At 38.3% G+C, this 15,566-nt stretch overlaps 1 protein-coding gene across 3 annotated transcripts in view; it reads left to right on the forward strand.

The window, feature by feature from the left end:
* SBF2 (SET binding factor 2) overlaps positions 1 to 15,566 on the forward strand; it is a 384,097-nt gene that overhangs the window by 160,884 nt on the left and 207,647 nt on the right. For 2 of the 3 annotated variants that reach the window (XM_075546087.1, XM_075546088.1), the window contains exon 3: positions 3,352 to 3,489. The exons of the other annotated variant lie outside the window; for it this stretch is intronic. In XM_075546087.1, the coding sequence (XP_075402202.1) occupies positions 3,352 to 3,489 (138 nt within the window). The remainder of the gene's footprint in view (positions 1 to 3,351; positions 3,490 to 15,566) is intronic. 3 annotated transcript variants of the gene reach the window in all.

Raw genomic sequence — 15,566 nt, forward strand, 5'->3', positions numbered from 1 at the left:
CCGCTATAAAAATTGCACTATAAAATATTACTTATTATGCTATAAATGTAAGGCTATGATAACAGTTCTAGGAAATACTAAGAGTGACTTTTATCCAGAGAATCGCCTACAATATTTTGCCTGTAGCAGATTATTCAGATTGGTCACAGTAATGCAGTGGGCATTTTTCTTTTCTCTTACTATGTGAATGTGAAAAGCATTTGAGAAGAGTGGACATATTAAGAGCTCTTTTTCTCATTTTATTCAGCAAAATGTCTGATGGCTCATTCAGTAATCGATCTATTTGTTTATAAGAAGTGACTCTGAAGAAAAAAAGAGGAGGACCTGATGCAAAGGGCTTAAGTGGAGAGCAAATGCTTTGAGAATGATTGGGGCAGGGAATGTATGGATGTGCTTTATACAATTGATGTATGTATATGTATGGATTGTGATAAGAGTTGTATGAGTCCCTAATAAAATGTAAAAAAAGAAAAGAGGAGGAAAAAAAAGAAAATGATTAGGGCAAAGAATGTACAGATGTGCTTTATACAATTGATGTATGTATATGTATGGACAGTGATAAGAGCTGTATGAGCCCCTAATAAATTGTTTTAAAAAAAGAAAAAAGAAGTGACTCTGATCCCACGAGGCGATGCCGTGGACTTCAGCTTTCCTTTTCTTGCCATATTGGAGCCTGCGGAGGCCTGCTGGGAACAGGACTTCTAAATGGGAAATATGTCTGGGAGGATCTGGTTTGAGGCCATTTTTTTGCTGGCTATAAATGAGGCCTCCAGAACCAGAGGGAGCGCACAGCTCTTGCTAAAATTGAAGGTGTTTATGCCCCAAGATGAAACAATTCTACTTAGGCAAAAGATGTGCTTATGTGTACAAAGCAAAGAATACCACAGTGACTGCTGGTGGCAAACCTAACGAAACGAGAGCCATCTGGGGAAAGGTACCTTGCCCACGGACAGAGTGGCGTGGTCTGTATCAACTTCCAGAGCAACCTGCCTGCTAAGGCTATTGGACACAGAACCCACGAGATGCTGTATTCCTTAAGGATTTAAACTTACTGAAAAGTAAATAAGTAAAATTGTGCATTTGTTAAAAAAAAGTAATGGTCTTACTTGTTAACGGAACACTGCTTCAGAAGTGGATATATTTGATAGATGGCTATTAATATAATAGGATCTTGTCTAATCCTTATTGAAGACCTGTAGTTTCATTTAAATTTTTTTGAAAACCGACTTTCATTCTGTAATATAATAGTTTATATAATAGTTTAATAATCCGCTTAATAATCCGCTTACACATGATTACACACTGTTGTTAGTGTTTGCCGTGGAGTCAGTTCCCACCCATAGCACTCCGGTAGGGCAAGATGGAGCGGCCACATAGCATGTCCTGGGCTGTAGTCTGGAAGGGAGCAGATCTCCAGGGCTCTTCTCCTGCAGAGCATGGTTGAGTTTGAACCATCAACCAGTTAGCAGACTAGCACTTGCTTGTTTGCCACCAGCATTCCTCACGAGAAGGGGATTATTTGGCATTGGCTCACATGGCTGATTCACTTTATAGCAGAAGGGAGGTTTGTTGAACTGATGATACCAGCTGTATCATTAATCCTGCAACTCAAGATTAGAGAGTTCTTTACTGATTTTGAAATTTTAGAAAATCAGACACCGACCTCCGTGGTACAAGTGGTTTGTGGTCCAAAGTTAGGAGTTCAAACCCACCGAGCAGTTTCCTGGAAGAAAGTCTTGGGAAACTGCATCTGAAAGTCACAGCCCAGAACCTCCGTGAGCAGTTCTACTCCACGAAACAATGGGTCACATGAGAGGAATGGACTCCCCAGCAGTGCTCTTTTCCTGTTTGTTCGTCTCTTGATACTTAATTCATGAAACAAATTTGTAGAGAGAAAGCAAGTGGATTTTGAGAGAAACATGTGAGTGTTGTTATAACCCCTCCCCCCCTAAAAAAAACCTCTGGTTCTACTAGGGATTGTGTCTTTTGTTACCCAGGTAGCTCAAGGTAAGACCAGTTATGTATTAATAGCATTCTTGCTGGAATAGTGGTTTTTTCTTTGACTTTTGGGTCTCCTTTTGGGTCTTGGTACCCATTATACTTTGAAACTCTTGAAGACTATAGTTTATGTGGTCTTGGCTATCAATCTACATGTTGGAAAATACAATATTTATAAAATATTTATTTCAAAATAACAGCAAAAAGCATTGTACTTGAAATAACATATTTTTATGGGAGATATTTCTCAAAACAGAAAAAGAAAAGATGGGTGGTGCTTTACACTTTTTGTAAATACCCTTGATATTTGCTCTGATAGCTAGATTCTCATCTCTGCTTTTGCATTCAATCTCTTATAATATGTTGTTTTGGTTGAAGTATATGAAAAAATTCAGGAGACATTTGAAAGTACATTTAAAATACAACTTGAGTTTTATATGAGTATATGTTGTTTGAAAAGGAGAAGAGTATTTTAATGCCAACACTTGACAAATACTCAGATTTTTTTTGTTTTGTTTTTTCAAATACTTGTTTTTAACAGTGAGTTGCTCTGTGGAATCTGTAGAGCTGCTCAAGAACTTTTCATGCTCTATCACATTAAGTCTGCTGGCTGACCTGGCATGCTGAATGGATCTTCTGTGCACATATAAGATTGGCTTTCATTTATTACCCATTTGACAGACAGATTTATGAAGATCCAAACAAAAGCTGGCACATTCATTTTATTTTAAAGTATTTAAAAAATCACATTAGTTGACATTACCATATTGCTCATCAAATCTCGAAGTATTGCCAATTTGCCAGGCTCACAGTGGTGCCTGGAAGCTCATTTTATTGTTGGTAACAAATCTTATCAGATCTATATCTGGAGGTGCTGTGTATTTTGAAAAATGCCTGCCAAACAAATGACAGTATAACCATATTTTGTTCCTCAATTATTCTTTCAAGTTAAAAAAAAGAAGAAATAGCATTTCTCGGGAGAAAAAAAATGAACAAAGCTGCTCAGCTCACAGCTTAAACAATTTCACAAATGTTTTTCTTCAGACAGCCACCACAAGTCCACATGTTTTATATGTATTTGCGATCGTTGTAGCGCAAAATGTTTTTTTTAAGTTGTGCACTCAAGGGTCAAGTTCATGTTTATTGCTTCATCAAGAGCCTTCTTAAGGGAAACTCACTTTAAAAATATTTAGCTACAAATGCAGAGCTTTGAAGAATATGACTACTAGTGTGGTGTCTCTAATGTCTGAATATTGTTATGAAAATAGCTGGACTTGGGTTCTGCCTTGCGTGTTGTACTACGAGAGCTGCTCTGCTTTTAACCATGATTTTTCCCGTTTTAATCCCATTTAGTTTTGTCAGCCTGGTGGGTGGCAGCTGTCCAGAGAGAGGAAACAGCCAACATTCTTTGTGGTGGTCTTGACAGACATTGACTCAGATCGCCACTACTGCTCGTGCCTAACCTTCTATGAGGCCGACATCAATCTCCAGGTACAACTGCTTTTCTGCCTTATTGACAGGCAAAGGATTAACATTGAGGAGTCTGTTTTTGTTTTTTAATGCCAGATTGTGTCATGTTAGAGATGTAAGTTTTATGGATCACTTTTAAAAGTGAGAGATATTCTGATGTTGGAAAGGAGAAGCCATAGATGAGGCTACTGTTTGGCGTTGTCCCCTTTCATAACTTGAGCATTTATAGGAATACCATACCTATGTATTTCTAAGGATGCGTTTTCTTTTTAAGGATGTATTAAGATTAATTTCCTCTTCAGGAAAGGGATGCGTAAACCAGGGTGCAGTAAAGCATTGTTGAAACACACGATAATCCTCTGGTTCCTTGAGGCTTCCTCACCCCCCACTACCATGACCCCAGTGCTGCTTCTCAATTCAGACTAGACCGGAACATGTACACAGGTACAGATAAGAAAATCATTTTAAAAAACTTAAACAAATCCCCCAGACTAATAATAATAACAAAGTAAAACGGATAAAAACCTCAAACAAAAACTATAAAAACCTAGAACAACATTTAAATGAATCATAAGTGAAATCAAATGACAGGGTGCTAAATTTTAACCTAACTTCATCTACAACAATCCACTTTCCAATGCATTCTCCATGTCAGCCAGGCTGTTCACATCCCAGGTCATCCAGCGCCTTCTGCAAACCAGGTGTTCACAATTTAAGCTCGGACACCACCATTCCCTCCTTTAGGTTTTGAGTATATTATTTATAATCCTTGGGTCACACATAGTGATGTGCTTCTTCCATGTGGACTTAGTTGACACCTTCCTTAAATGTCTGCTTGTTTGAAACAAGCCTTTAAGATCCCAGATGCTATACTCTCTGATAGCTGGGTACCTAGTTTCCTCACCACACTTTGCTAGAGCACCCACATCTTCAGTGATCTCGTCAGGAGAACAAGCATCAAGCAGGGGCATGTCTTAAGAACTAAATTTCTTAGATTGGAGCTAGAATTAGCTCCAACCCAAAATCCATTCATGCATCCCCTGGTTTTTACATATCTCTGGTTCACCTTAGAGACATCATTGAAAACTATTTGATAGTTTATAATTTATCACAGTGATAAAAAAAATTGATCACAATATACATTTATCAACATATTCTATTTTTGTTATTAGATATTTGTGATAAGCCAAATAAAAATCATCAGGACCTTGTCATGGAGTCAAACTAAGAAATACTTGATGTCAACTGATTACTAGACTAACCTAGTCTATCGGCTTCTATTCAAAGGCAGAGATTATCTTTTCACTAGAAGCAGAAATGAGAAGTGTGTGTGATGGTAGGCTTCTTTACCCTGAGCAGGTTTGCCAGTAAATGCTGTGCCAAATCCCCATTTTGGTGAGTTCAGCTGAAATAAATTTGGTTTTCCAGCCTGAAATAGCCTCATTTAGGTGGCCTTTCATTGCAGTGTGGTCTTCGCGGTGTAATGCCGAGTCCACAGCACTTTCTCTTATTTCCATAGTCTTGGGAATAACTGTGCACAACATGCCCGGATTACCTGATGAAACTAACTGTGATTATTTAGGTTCTCCTTAATCTCCTCCCCTCCCCCACCAACCAAAACACGTATACCTGACAGAAGTAAGACATTAGATGGTATAGCAGGTATGTATAAAGAAGTTCAGAGAATTCTTGATTATTTTTTCAAATTTTTAATTTATAAATGATTTCAAACATACAGAAAAGTTGCATGAATATTACAGAGAACGTTCATATATATACTTCACCAAGACTGACTTACTGTTAACATTTTCTCCTGTTTACTTAATTTATTGTAAGTTTTGAACCACTTAAAGGAAAGTTTTCTATTCATGATCTCTCTTGACTCTAAATTTCTCAAAGTGTGTTTCTAACCTTCCTTTACATCAAAAACACAGTTAGTAATTTCTGAAAGTTGATATAATACTTTTTTATATATATCTGTCATTAAATGCTAGTTTTGCCAGCGGACCTGATAGCGTCGGTTTTTGTTCTCTCCCTTCTCCGGTGTATAGTCTAGGATCATGTATTACACTTCATTGTCATTTTTCTTTTGTCTCCTTTCATCTGGAATCGTTACTCGCCTTTTTCATGTCTTTTATAACATTGACTTTTAAAAAAAATAAGCGCAGCCCTCCAATTTAATAGAATGTGTAAGTTTTCATCGTGACATTTTTTCACCTGAGATTCATTTGGAATACAGAATCAATAGGTGAAATACTGCCTAGGTGATTTCCTAGCGAGGGTAGCCTTCTAGGGGCACATGTGGGAGTACAAGATGCCTGTCTGTTTCTAATTGGAGAGATTAATTTTCATACCCTGATCATGTGTCTCCACTCTATCTAAAGTTGCTACCTTTCCCTGCCACCCCTCCCCCATTTCTTTTTTTTTTAAATGCATTTCCCCCTTTCTGTTATCACAGATAGATCCAGCCTTATCCTTTTCCTCCCTTGCCTCAGCCTTGAAACCAGCTACTTCTCCTAGGAGCCCTAGCTTTTTGGAAGGGATAAAATATTTAGAAAGCAAGATCTGAGGTATTGTGTATTTTGACTTAATGTATGTGTGTATCTCAGATGTGTATCTTCATTTGCCACGTTAAATGGACAAAATGATTATTTAATTTTTACAATAAAAGTTTACAAAGCTAAATATATTTTTTTTCTCTCCCAAAGTTCCCAAAATGTAAGAGGGTTTTGAGAATTTGGGCTCCTACACAATTGCATTCAGGTGCTAGAAGAACTGCCAGGGCATCTTTTCTCTGCAGGAAACACAAAGTTCTGTCCAGGTTGTTTGGTACTAGAAAGAGTACTCACAAATGGTAGAATTTGACCAAATAAACAAAACTCAAACAGCTGTTTCTAGGTTATCAGTAAGGTAGTTCACTTTTTTTGGCATGGACATTTAACTGTGTGCTTAAAAAAATGTGTTTTGTCTTTTACTTTTGGAACTCATGATCAATTCAAAAATAGATCCTTTAATTCTCATGTGGGGTGAATTACTTCATACCAAATATGTTATGACACATTATTTGGAAGCTTAAAGAGAAAGAACCTAGGGACACACATTGTCCAAAGTATAATTGTGCAACTTTAAAAACATTGGCTCTGCTATCTTTCCAAGATACAGTAACATTGTCAGTAATCACAAGCAAAAGTTTGGCGTTAGATTGCTGATAACATGTTCCCAGAATTATCCAACTAGGCAAAGTGATCCTTCATTTATTAATTTTTTAGTAATCAATAAAATATGATAGCTAGAATACAGCTTTAAAAAATCATTTTATTGGGGGCTCTTACCGCTCTTATCACAATCCATACATACATCCATTGTGTCAAGCACATTTGTACGTATTTGCCATCATCATTTTCTAAACATTTTATTTCTACTTGAGCCCTTGGTATCAGCTCATTTCTCCCCTACCCCACCCTCCCTTCCTCATGAAACCTTGACAATTTATATATTTTCATTTTTTCATGTCTTACACCAACTGCTGTCTCCCTTCACCTACTTTTCTGTTGTCCTTCCCCTTACCTTACCCTCCTGATAGCACTACTCTCATTATTGGTCCTGAGGGGTTGATCTGTTCTAGATTTCCTGTGTTGTGAGCTCTTATCTATACCAGTGTACATGCTCTGGTCTAGTCGGATTTGTAAGGTAGACTTGGGGTCATGATAGTCAGTGGGAAGAAGCATTAAATAACTAGAGGAAAGTTGTATGGTTCCTCAGTGCTATACTGCACCATGACTGGCTCATGTCTTCCTTGTGACTCTTCTGTGATGTTATGTCCAATTATCTACAGATGGGCTTTGGGTCTTCACTCTGCCCTTTTCTTTATTCACAATGATACGATTTTTGGTTCTGGGTCTTTGATGCCTGATACCTGATCCCCATCAACACCTCATGATCACACAGACTGGTGTGCTCCTTCCATGTGGGCATTGCTTTTTCTGAGCTAGATGGCCACTTGTTTATCTTCTTTTTTTTTTTTTTGGCTTTTTAGGGGGAGGGGGAGAGGGGGAGAGAGAGGGAGGAAGGAAGGGAGAGGGAGAGAGAGGGGGGGAGAGGGAGGGAAAGGGAGGGAGAGGAAGAGAAAGAGGGAGGGAGAGGGAGAAGGAGAGGGAGAGGAAGAGGGAGAGAGAGCTTGTTTATATTCTAACCTTTAACACCACACATGTAAATCTTTTGATAGCCAGACACCATCAGCTTTCTTCACCACATTTGCTTATGCACCCATTTTGTCTTCAGTGATGTCGGGAAGGTGAGCATCACAGAATGCCAGGTTGTTAGAACAAAGTGGTCTTGCATTGAGAGAGTACTTCAGTAGAGGCCCAATGTCCATCTGCTGCCTTAATACTTAACATATAAATATATGTACCTAGATCTATTTCTCTATCATCATATATAAATGTATTTACATATGTACATGCCTGTGGTTAGGCCTCTATAAATGTCTTTTGCCTCCTAGTTCTTTCCCCTACTTTTTTTTTACTTTCCTCTTGTCCCACTATCATGGTTGGCCTTTATTCGGGTTTCAGTAATTCCTCTCTGCTACATTGCACTTGATCAAGCCCCACCTGGCATCCTTGCCATCGATTTTTAGATCAGTTGTTGTTCCCTTGTCCCTGGGTTTGTTGGCACCCCCCTTCCTTTCTCCTGCTTCCCCCTCTCTTGTGTCCTCCCTGAAACTGTCAGTCCTGTTGTTTTTTCCTTTGGAGTGTTAGGACATGACTTTTTAGAGTTTAACTTAAAAAGCATAGTTACCTAGATTTCTCATTCAATTGTATATTTTAAGTCCTTTAATGTATAGATAAACCTGCCTGTGAAACAATGATAATTATGTAGCTTATAATGAAGACATTTGGGCAGTATGACAGGAAATAAAATTTCATTCAAGAAAGAGGAATAGAATGAGGATATTTGGGGAAGTAGGATAAAGAATAAGGAGGGAGAGACATAGAAAATATAAAATAATATTTCTTCATCTCAATAAATTTAAAATCAAGTTTGGGAGACGGAACTAAATTATGCCAAAGTAGAAGCTAAGTACCAATTTAATGAAATAATTAACTACTGATGACTGGACAGCTAGAGTAAGTCTCAGTTTAAAGGACTCAGAGGACATTTAAAAAAAAAAAAGAAAGAAAATCTGTAACTTAAAGGAGAAAGAAAGGGCAATTCGAGCAAAAAGCCTTATGGATAGGGTAAAAGATTCTATTGTTTATGATCACTTGACGGCTTACCATGTTCTAGGTACCATATTATGAAAGCTTTACTGATATTTTATTAAGCTCATTTTATTTATATAAAAGTATTACATATATATGTTATTTCACTTTTTTTCTCACAAGAACACGATTAAGTAGGTATTGTCATTCCCATTTTACAGATGACAATAAATGACTTATTCAGATATATTCCAGTATTAAATAAAATAACAGCAATCTGTATCTGTCTCCAAAGACTGACATATATACTACAAGGCTACAAAAATTATATCCCTCCAAATTTGGAGTATATTGGAAAAAATGAAAGAGACTAGAAAACATGATAGCTTGGCATATTTTCTTTTAGTAATAAGGTAATTTTTGCATTAAGAAACTACATAAATGTAATTCATGACAAAATACTAATTGACCTTATGGATATATTTAATCCTGTTTTCACGGCTGTCTCTAGACTCCGTTCACCAGAATTATCTTTTAAGAATAAGGCAAATGTTTAAGGAGAAAAGACCGTCCCAAAGCAGCTGCTATGTGTGTAGAATATTAACCTGTGATAAGAAAAGTGCTACTTGCATGTTTCAGCAAATGCTATTAAGTAATTTTGGAGCTTTGGGGGGTGGGAGGGAATAAGGTAAATTTAAATCCTGAGAATATCATAAACAACTCCAAATGATAAAGCAATTAGAATAAAAGACTAAATCATAGAAAAGAATTTCTAAACTGATTTCTAGTTGAAAAACTTGGAGCATCAGAGAAAGTCACATGCAAACATTTGATAGATTTATCTTAAGAACAGTCCAATCATTTTTTCTTTGTTTGTTTTTTTCCTTCTGGTTATCAGAAATTAAACTTGTGCCTATATAGAAAACTTAGAATGTATTGGAAGAAATGAAAGAGATTAGAAAAATAATAGCTTGGCATATTTTCATTTAGTAATAAGGCATTTTTTGCACTACAAAACCACATAAATATAATTCATGACCAAATACTAATTGACCATATGGATATATTTAATGTTTTCCAATGGGCATTCATTTCTCATTTTGTCCATGTTATGAATGTCACTGTGATAAACAGTTCTTGGAAAAAGTTTAGATCTCTTGAGAAAAGTTTACTCAATGATAATCTAGCTCAGTAAACTAGATATTGGGAGTAGGGAAATAATGGAGACTTGGAATAATCAACATTATTTGGCTTTTTTCTAAAGATAAATCTTAAGATCTTATCCAGAATCTAGCAAAAAATTAGTCTGACATAATTGAAAGAAAAAAATTGGGGGTCTTGCACATTCTGAGTTTCTATTTTATTTGATAAGTTACAACAGAAGTGAATATAATGTATGATCCTCCTTATAATATGAATGGTGATGATTATGTTTTTAACTAAAATATTCAGTCGATGTCCCATATGTTTTAAAAATGGGAATGGACAAAATGCTGAATCTTAACAGTCCCCTGGAACATGGTAAACCTTCAGTTGATTATAAGCAATAACATCTTACCTCGCAAGCAAAGCAACCTTATAGAACAAAGATAGCAGAGGAACATAGTGACAAAAGACGAGACCCTCAGGGTGGAAGGCCCTCAAATTATGGCTTAGGTAGCGCTGCCTCCTCAAAGTAGAGAGGGCCTTAGTCATGCTCATGGAGCAGAGCTTTTGGTGCCTTCACCTGATGTAGTGCAATCTGGCGTAACTCAAAATGAGGAGACAGTTGCAAGCATTCGTTGATAATCAATACATGGAATATTTGATGTATAAATAAGGAAAAGTGGAAGTTATCAAAAATTAAAATGAAACACATGAAGATTGGTATTGCCGAATATAATTTTGAACAGTTGCTGCATGATATCAAGAGGGACTGCCAGATTTCATGCTGGATTCAGAAGGGGACATAGAAGGAGGGGGGTATCGTTACTGTCAGATCTCCACTGAAAGCAGAGAATACCAGATGTTTACTTGTGTCTTACTGACTGTGCTGAGGCTTTCACCTGTGGATTGTCACAAATTACAGATAGCATTGGGAAGATTAGAAGTTTCCAAACACTTAGCTATGCTTATATGAAACCAGTGGTACTGTTAAGTTTCTTATCAGGAAAGGTGTGTGTCTGGGCTGTAGCCTTTCATGATACTTATTCACTTTGTATGCTGAGCACATAATTCCAGAAGCTGGACTATTAGTAAGAATATGATAGCAGGATTGGAAAAAGACTCATTAGCAAGCTGTGCTATGAAGATAACACAACCTCGCTTGCAGTAAGCAAAGGGGATGACTGGAAGCATTTGCTGATGAAGACCAAAAACTACAGCCTTTAGTATGGATTCAACTCAGTGTAAAGCGAACAAAACCGTCTCATGCTAAACGTAGAAAAGATCGACGCTGTTTAGGATTTCACTTTGCTTGGATCCACAATCAACTCTGAAAGGATCAGGAGTCCAGAAATCAGATGACATATTACATTGATTAAATCTGCAAAAGATCTCTTTAAAATCTTAAAGAACTAGCTATCATCTTAGAATAAGGTGTGCCTCACCCAAGCCATAGTATTTTCAGACATATACATAGGAAAGCTGGACAGTGAACAAGGGAGACTGAAATGCACGCCTTTGAAGTGATGGTGTTGGTGAGGAATATTGACTGCGTTATAGGCTACCAGAAGAAGGAGCAGAACTGTCGAGGTGGGAGGGGTACTTTTTTCTTGTACACTTTGCAAATGCTATGAGGCCTGTTTTTATAAAATAGGAAAAAAATACTGGTTGAATTGAAGAAACATACAGTAAATTGTTTTAGTTCCTTACTATGTTTCAGACATAGTGCTTCCTCATTACTTCCCTTTCATTTTCAAACCAACCCAGGTATTCAAACAAACAAAAACTTCATTTATTCTTTATACTCCCATTCTTTCCTCCATTTCACATGACAGCCATGTAACCTCTACTTGCAAAGTGAATCTTCAGTCATTCTACATCTCCTGTTTCCCCTTCTTCCACTCTACCATTTATCTTGGGTGATCTGCCAGAGAAAATGTCATCTTCCTTTTTTTATGGCTGTCTCTATACCCCGTTCACCATGTAGCACCAGAATTATCTTTTAAAGACAGAAATGAGATCGCCCTGCTTGCTTCCCTGGCTTTTAGGACAAAAATTTAAACTTTGTCTTCAAGATCCTAGAGAATATAATTCCACCTATTTGTCCAAATTCAATTTCCTGTGCTGTGGTTTCTCCCATAGCTACTTAGACCTTATTTATTTGGAATGTATGCTAAGCTTGTTCCTGCCTTGGGTTCTTGGCACTTGTCTGTGCCTGTCTGGAATGTCCTTCCTTTTGACATTCAAGAGACAAGAGCCTCTGAGAGGCTGCTTCTGCTCAGATTTCATTAGCTGCCACCCCAGGCATTTTCTGTCTCTTCATCTTGTCTCTTCATAGTTTTTAGCACAAATGATTTTTCTCAGTTGCTGATTTGCCTTTTCATTTGGTCTCTCCTGCCTGAATGTATGCTTTATGTCACCATTGTAGCTTCAATGCCAAGCACCTAGTAGATAACCCAATAAGTTTGCTAAATGAGTAAACGTTTCCGTCATCTTTTATAGTTTACATGCCAACCTTATCATCTCTCTGGGTTGCATTTGCATGACTGTAAAAGGAGGAGGCTGAGTGAGATGTTTTTCTAAGGTGTCCAGTCTCTGGACCCATCACCTTAGTTTTATAACTTACTAGCAGTGGTGAGTTACTTCTCTGCATATTGTTGTTGCTAGGTGCCATTGAATAGACCTCTGACTACTGGTGACCCCATGCCCAATGGAATGAAGGGCAGCACCGTCCTGTCCCTTGTTTGGTTGTGTAACAGACTTTTATGACAGTTTTAATGGGCTCATATTTTAATTAGAGCACCAGGCCTTTCTTCTTAGACCTTAGTCTGGAAGTGCTGTCAAAACCTATTCGGCATCATAACATGCAAGCATCCAATAACAACAACTTCCCGGGTGGCTTCTTGGTAAGTGTATTAGCTGGGAATCAAAGCTGGGTTTCCCATGTAAAAGGTGAGAGTTCTACCACTGAGCCACCCTGTCACCCTCTGCCCATTGCTGTGGCTGTTGAGTCGATGGTGGCTCATGTCCGCTGCATGTGTTACAGAGGGGAACTTTACAGGAACCCGATGTCTAGGCCTTTCTTCTACAGTGTCACGGAGTCAGTTGAACCTCCAACCTTTAGAGGAATAGCGTGTGCACTGGTCTCCCCTCTATGAAACCTACTGCCTTCAAGGTGATTCAGACTCTTACTGACCCTACAAGACAAAATAAACTGCTCCTTTGGGTTTCTGAGGCTGATAATCTTTCTTTCTTTTCTTTTCTTTTTTTTTTTTGCCGATAATCTTTCTAGGAGCAGAGAACCTCCTCCTTTTCCCATGGTGCATCTGGTGGTTTCAAATTGCTAACCTCGTGGTCAGCAGTTCGATGGATGCCACCAGGGTTTGTTACCCCACAATCATAGCGTGTCTAAATCAGAGCTTGTTGAAGGATTTAATGAAGTAATTCTCTTACGTCAATAAGAACATTAGGATGCGGACTTTAACTCATTGGTTTACTGCTAGATCTACATCGCCTCGCACGATGCCTACCACATGGAAGATGCTGCTAAGAAAGGTGTTTATTTTGGAGATTATAGAGCATATAGCAAAGAAACCCCACTGCCATGAGTTCACTGGAGATTTTTACAGGAGCGGGTAGCCTCCTCTTTCTATGGTGGGACAGCTGGTGGATCATAGTTTAGTGCTTCCTCACAGTCCAGCAGGGCTCCTTAGGAAAGTCCAGAGTGAGTCTGTCATTAGTTGTCATGAAGTTGATTTCAACTAATGGGGCCCCATGGGTTACCAAAGACCCATCATTGTTGAGCCACTTCCAACTCATAGTGACCCTAGATAGGGTTTGGGGTCTGTGAATCTGTGTTAGTCTGGGTACTTTATAGAAACAAATCCACAGAAACTCATGTGTAAGAGTTTTATATAAAGGTTAAGTGTGCATCAAGAAAACATCCCAACCCAGTGCTGCCCAAGCCCACAAGTCCAACATTAACCCATATGTCCAACACCAATCCACAAAGTCCTCCTCCATTTCACAAAACGGACGCAACAATGCCAACTGCAGGAGGAAAGCCAAGTCAGTGAACATGTGAGCATCTCAACGCTGGCAGGGGTCTCCACACGGCTGCTCCAGCACCCAGGGCTGCCCAGGTGCATGTGGCTTCTCCTCAGGGATGTCTTGCAGGAAGTGAGCCTTGCCAGCTAATGCAGGGAACTGGCTAAGGCAGCTGCACCCTGGTCCGACCATCAGAAAGCAAGAGACCCAAGAACTAGAAAGGTGAGGCTCACTGAGCCATTTACCCCTCCACCCTTCAATTAACCCCACGTGTTTATCGGCCAGGTTGGCACAATAAATTAACTACCTCAGAATCTTTACAGGAGCAGACATTCTTTTTTTTTTTTTTTTCCTGTAGAGGGACTGATGTATTCAAACTGTTCACCTGAGGTTAGTCACCCAACAAATAACCCACTACACCACCAAGGTACCTATTCAACTTTAAAGATTAAAAACACTTGGTCAATTATTAAAATTCTACATGTGTCCTTTCTTTGGGGGAAGGGGACATTTTAAAACAAACCATATATATATCACTGACATAAAAGAATTTCAATATGTCTGTCTAACTGAAAATGATTTTTCAACATTACAACTTTGCCATTAAAATATTTAGCAAAACTAATTTTAATTTTTATTAATTCTTTAATTTCACATAATATTGTCTTTATTCAGTTTTATTTTGTTTGGGAAAATGTTTTGGTATATACGAATCAGAATTCAGTGTCTATACCTTGCATTTACTTCTTAAATTTCTTTTATTACAGAATATTTTCATTTGGAGAAAGGTGGGGAAATGGGTCATTTGCCTCATAAGATGCATGCATTCTGATTAATTTGTCCGTCCCCCCTTCTCATTTAATTTGGTTCCTCTAGTCCCATTTTTTCCATAAGTGGTAATTAGATCTGGGGGCTTGATTAGATTTCTACTTTTTTCCCTCACATTTCCTATGATATCTTATTATCACTAGCTTCTCCCCTGTGTGTGTGTGTGTGTGTGTGTGTGTGTGTGTGTGTGTGTGTGTGTGTGTACTCCTACTCCAACAGTAAAATCTTGGCTCCCGCTCTCTGTCACCATTTACTTAATTGTTCTGTTCAACAGACATATATAGCAATATCAGAATTGTGGTGCAATCTGTCTTGGAAGAAGTATGGCCAGATACTCTTTAAATGGGAGGATGAGGACTTTGGACATGTGATGTAGAGACCAGTCCCTAAAAGAAAACATGGTGCTTCATGAAGTAACAGGGCGGTGAAAAAGAGGAGTGACTCCACAGCGTCCAACAGCAGCCCCTTTGTGGAAAGTAACCGTCGACTGTGCTTGTGTGCAATTCCTTTTACCCCACTCGTTTCTCAACATACTGCCACCCTTACCTGCCCCCTCTTCAATGAGGTTACTGTACACATATGCAGGGTAAATACATTCTCCCATTCCAGCTTTTCTTCCTTCCTAGAATTCCTCCACCTCCTAAAAGATTTTTTTTAACTTGCAAATATTAAGGTTCATTCTTTGTTCCATGGGTTTTGGGAAATGCATATTTTCTATCTACCCTTACAGTATCATACAGGGTCATGTTACTGCCCTAAAAATCCCCTATGGCTCATTTATGTTAGAACTTAAGAAAGTTTGTGGGAACATTCCATTATCGGATTCTATTTTCCCAGGAACCTTTGGAAGCTTCTCTTACTCATTCTTCTCCCTTCCCC

Source organism: Tenrec ecaudatus, chromosome 4 (genome assembly GCF_050624435.1).
Source record: "Tenrec ecaudatus isolate mTenEca1 chromosome 4, mTenEca1.hap1, whole genome shotgun sequence".
In the NCBI taxonomy this organism is placed as follows: domain Eukaryota; kingdom Metazoa; phylum Chordata; class Mammalia; order Afrosoricida; family Tenrecidae; genus Tenrec; species Tenrec ecaudatus.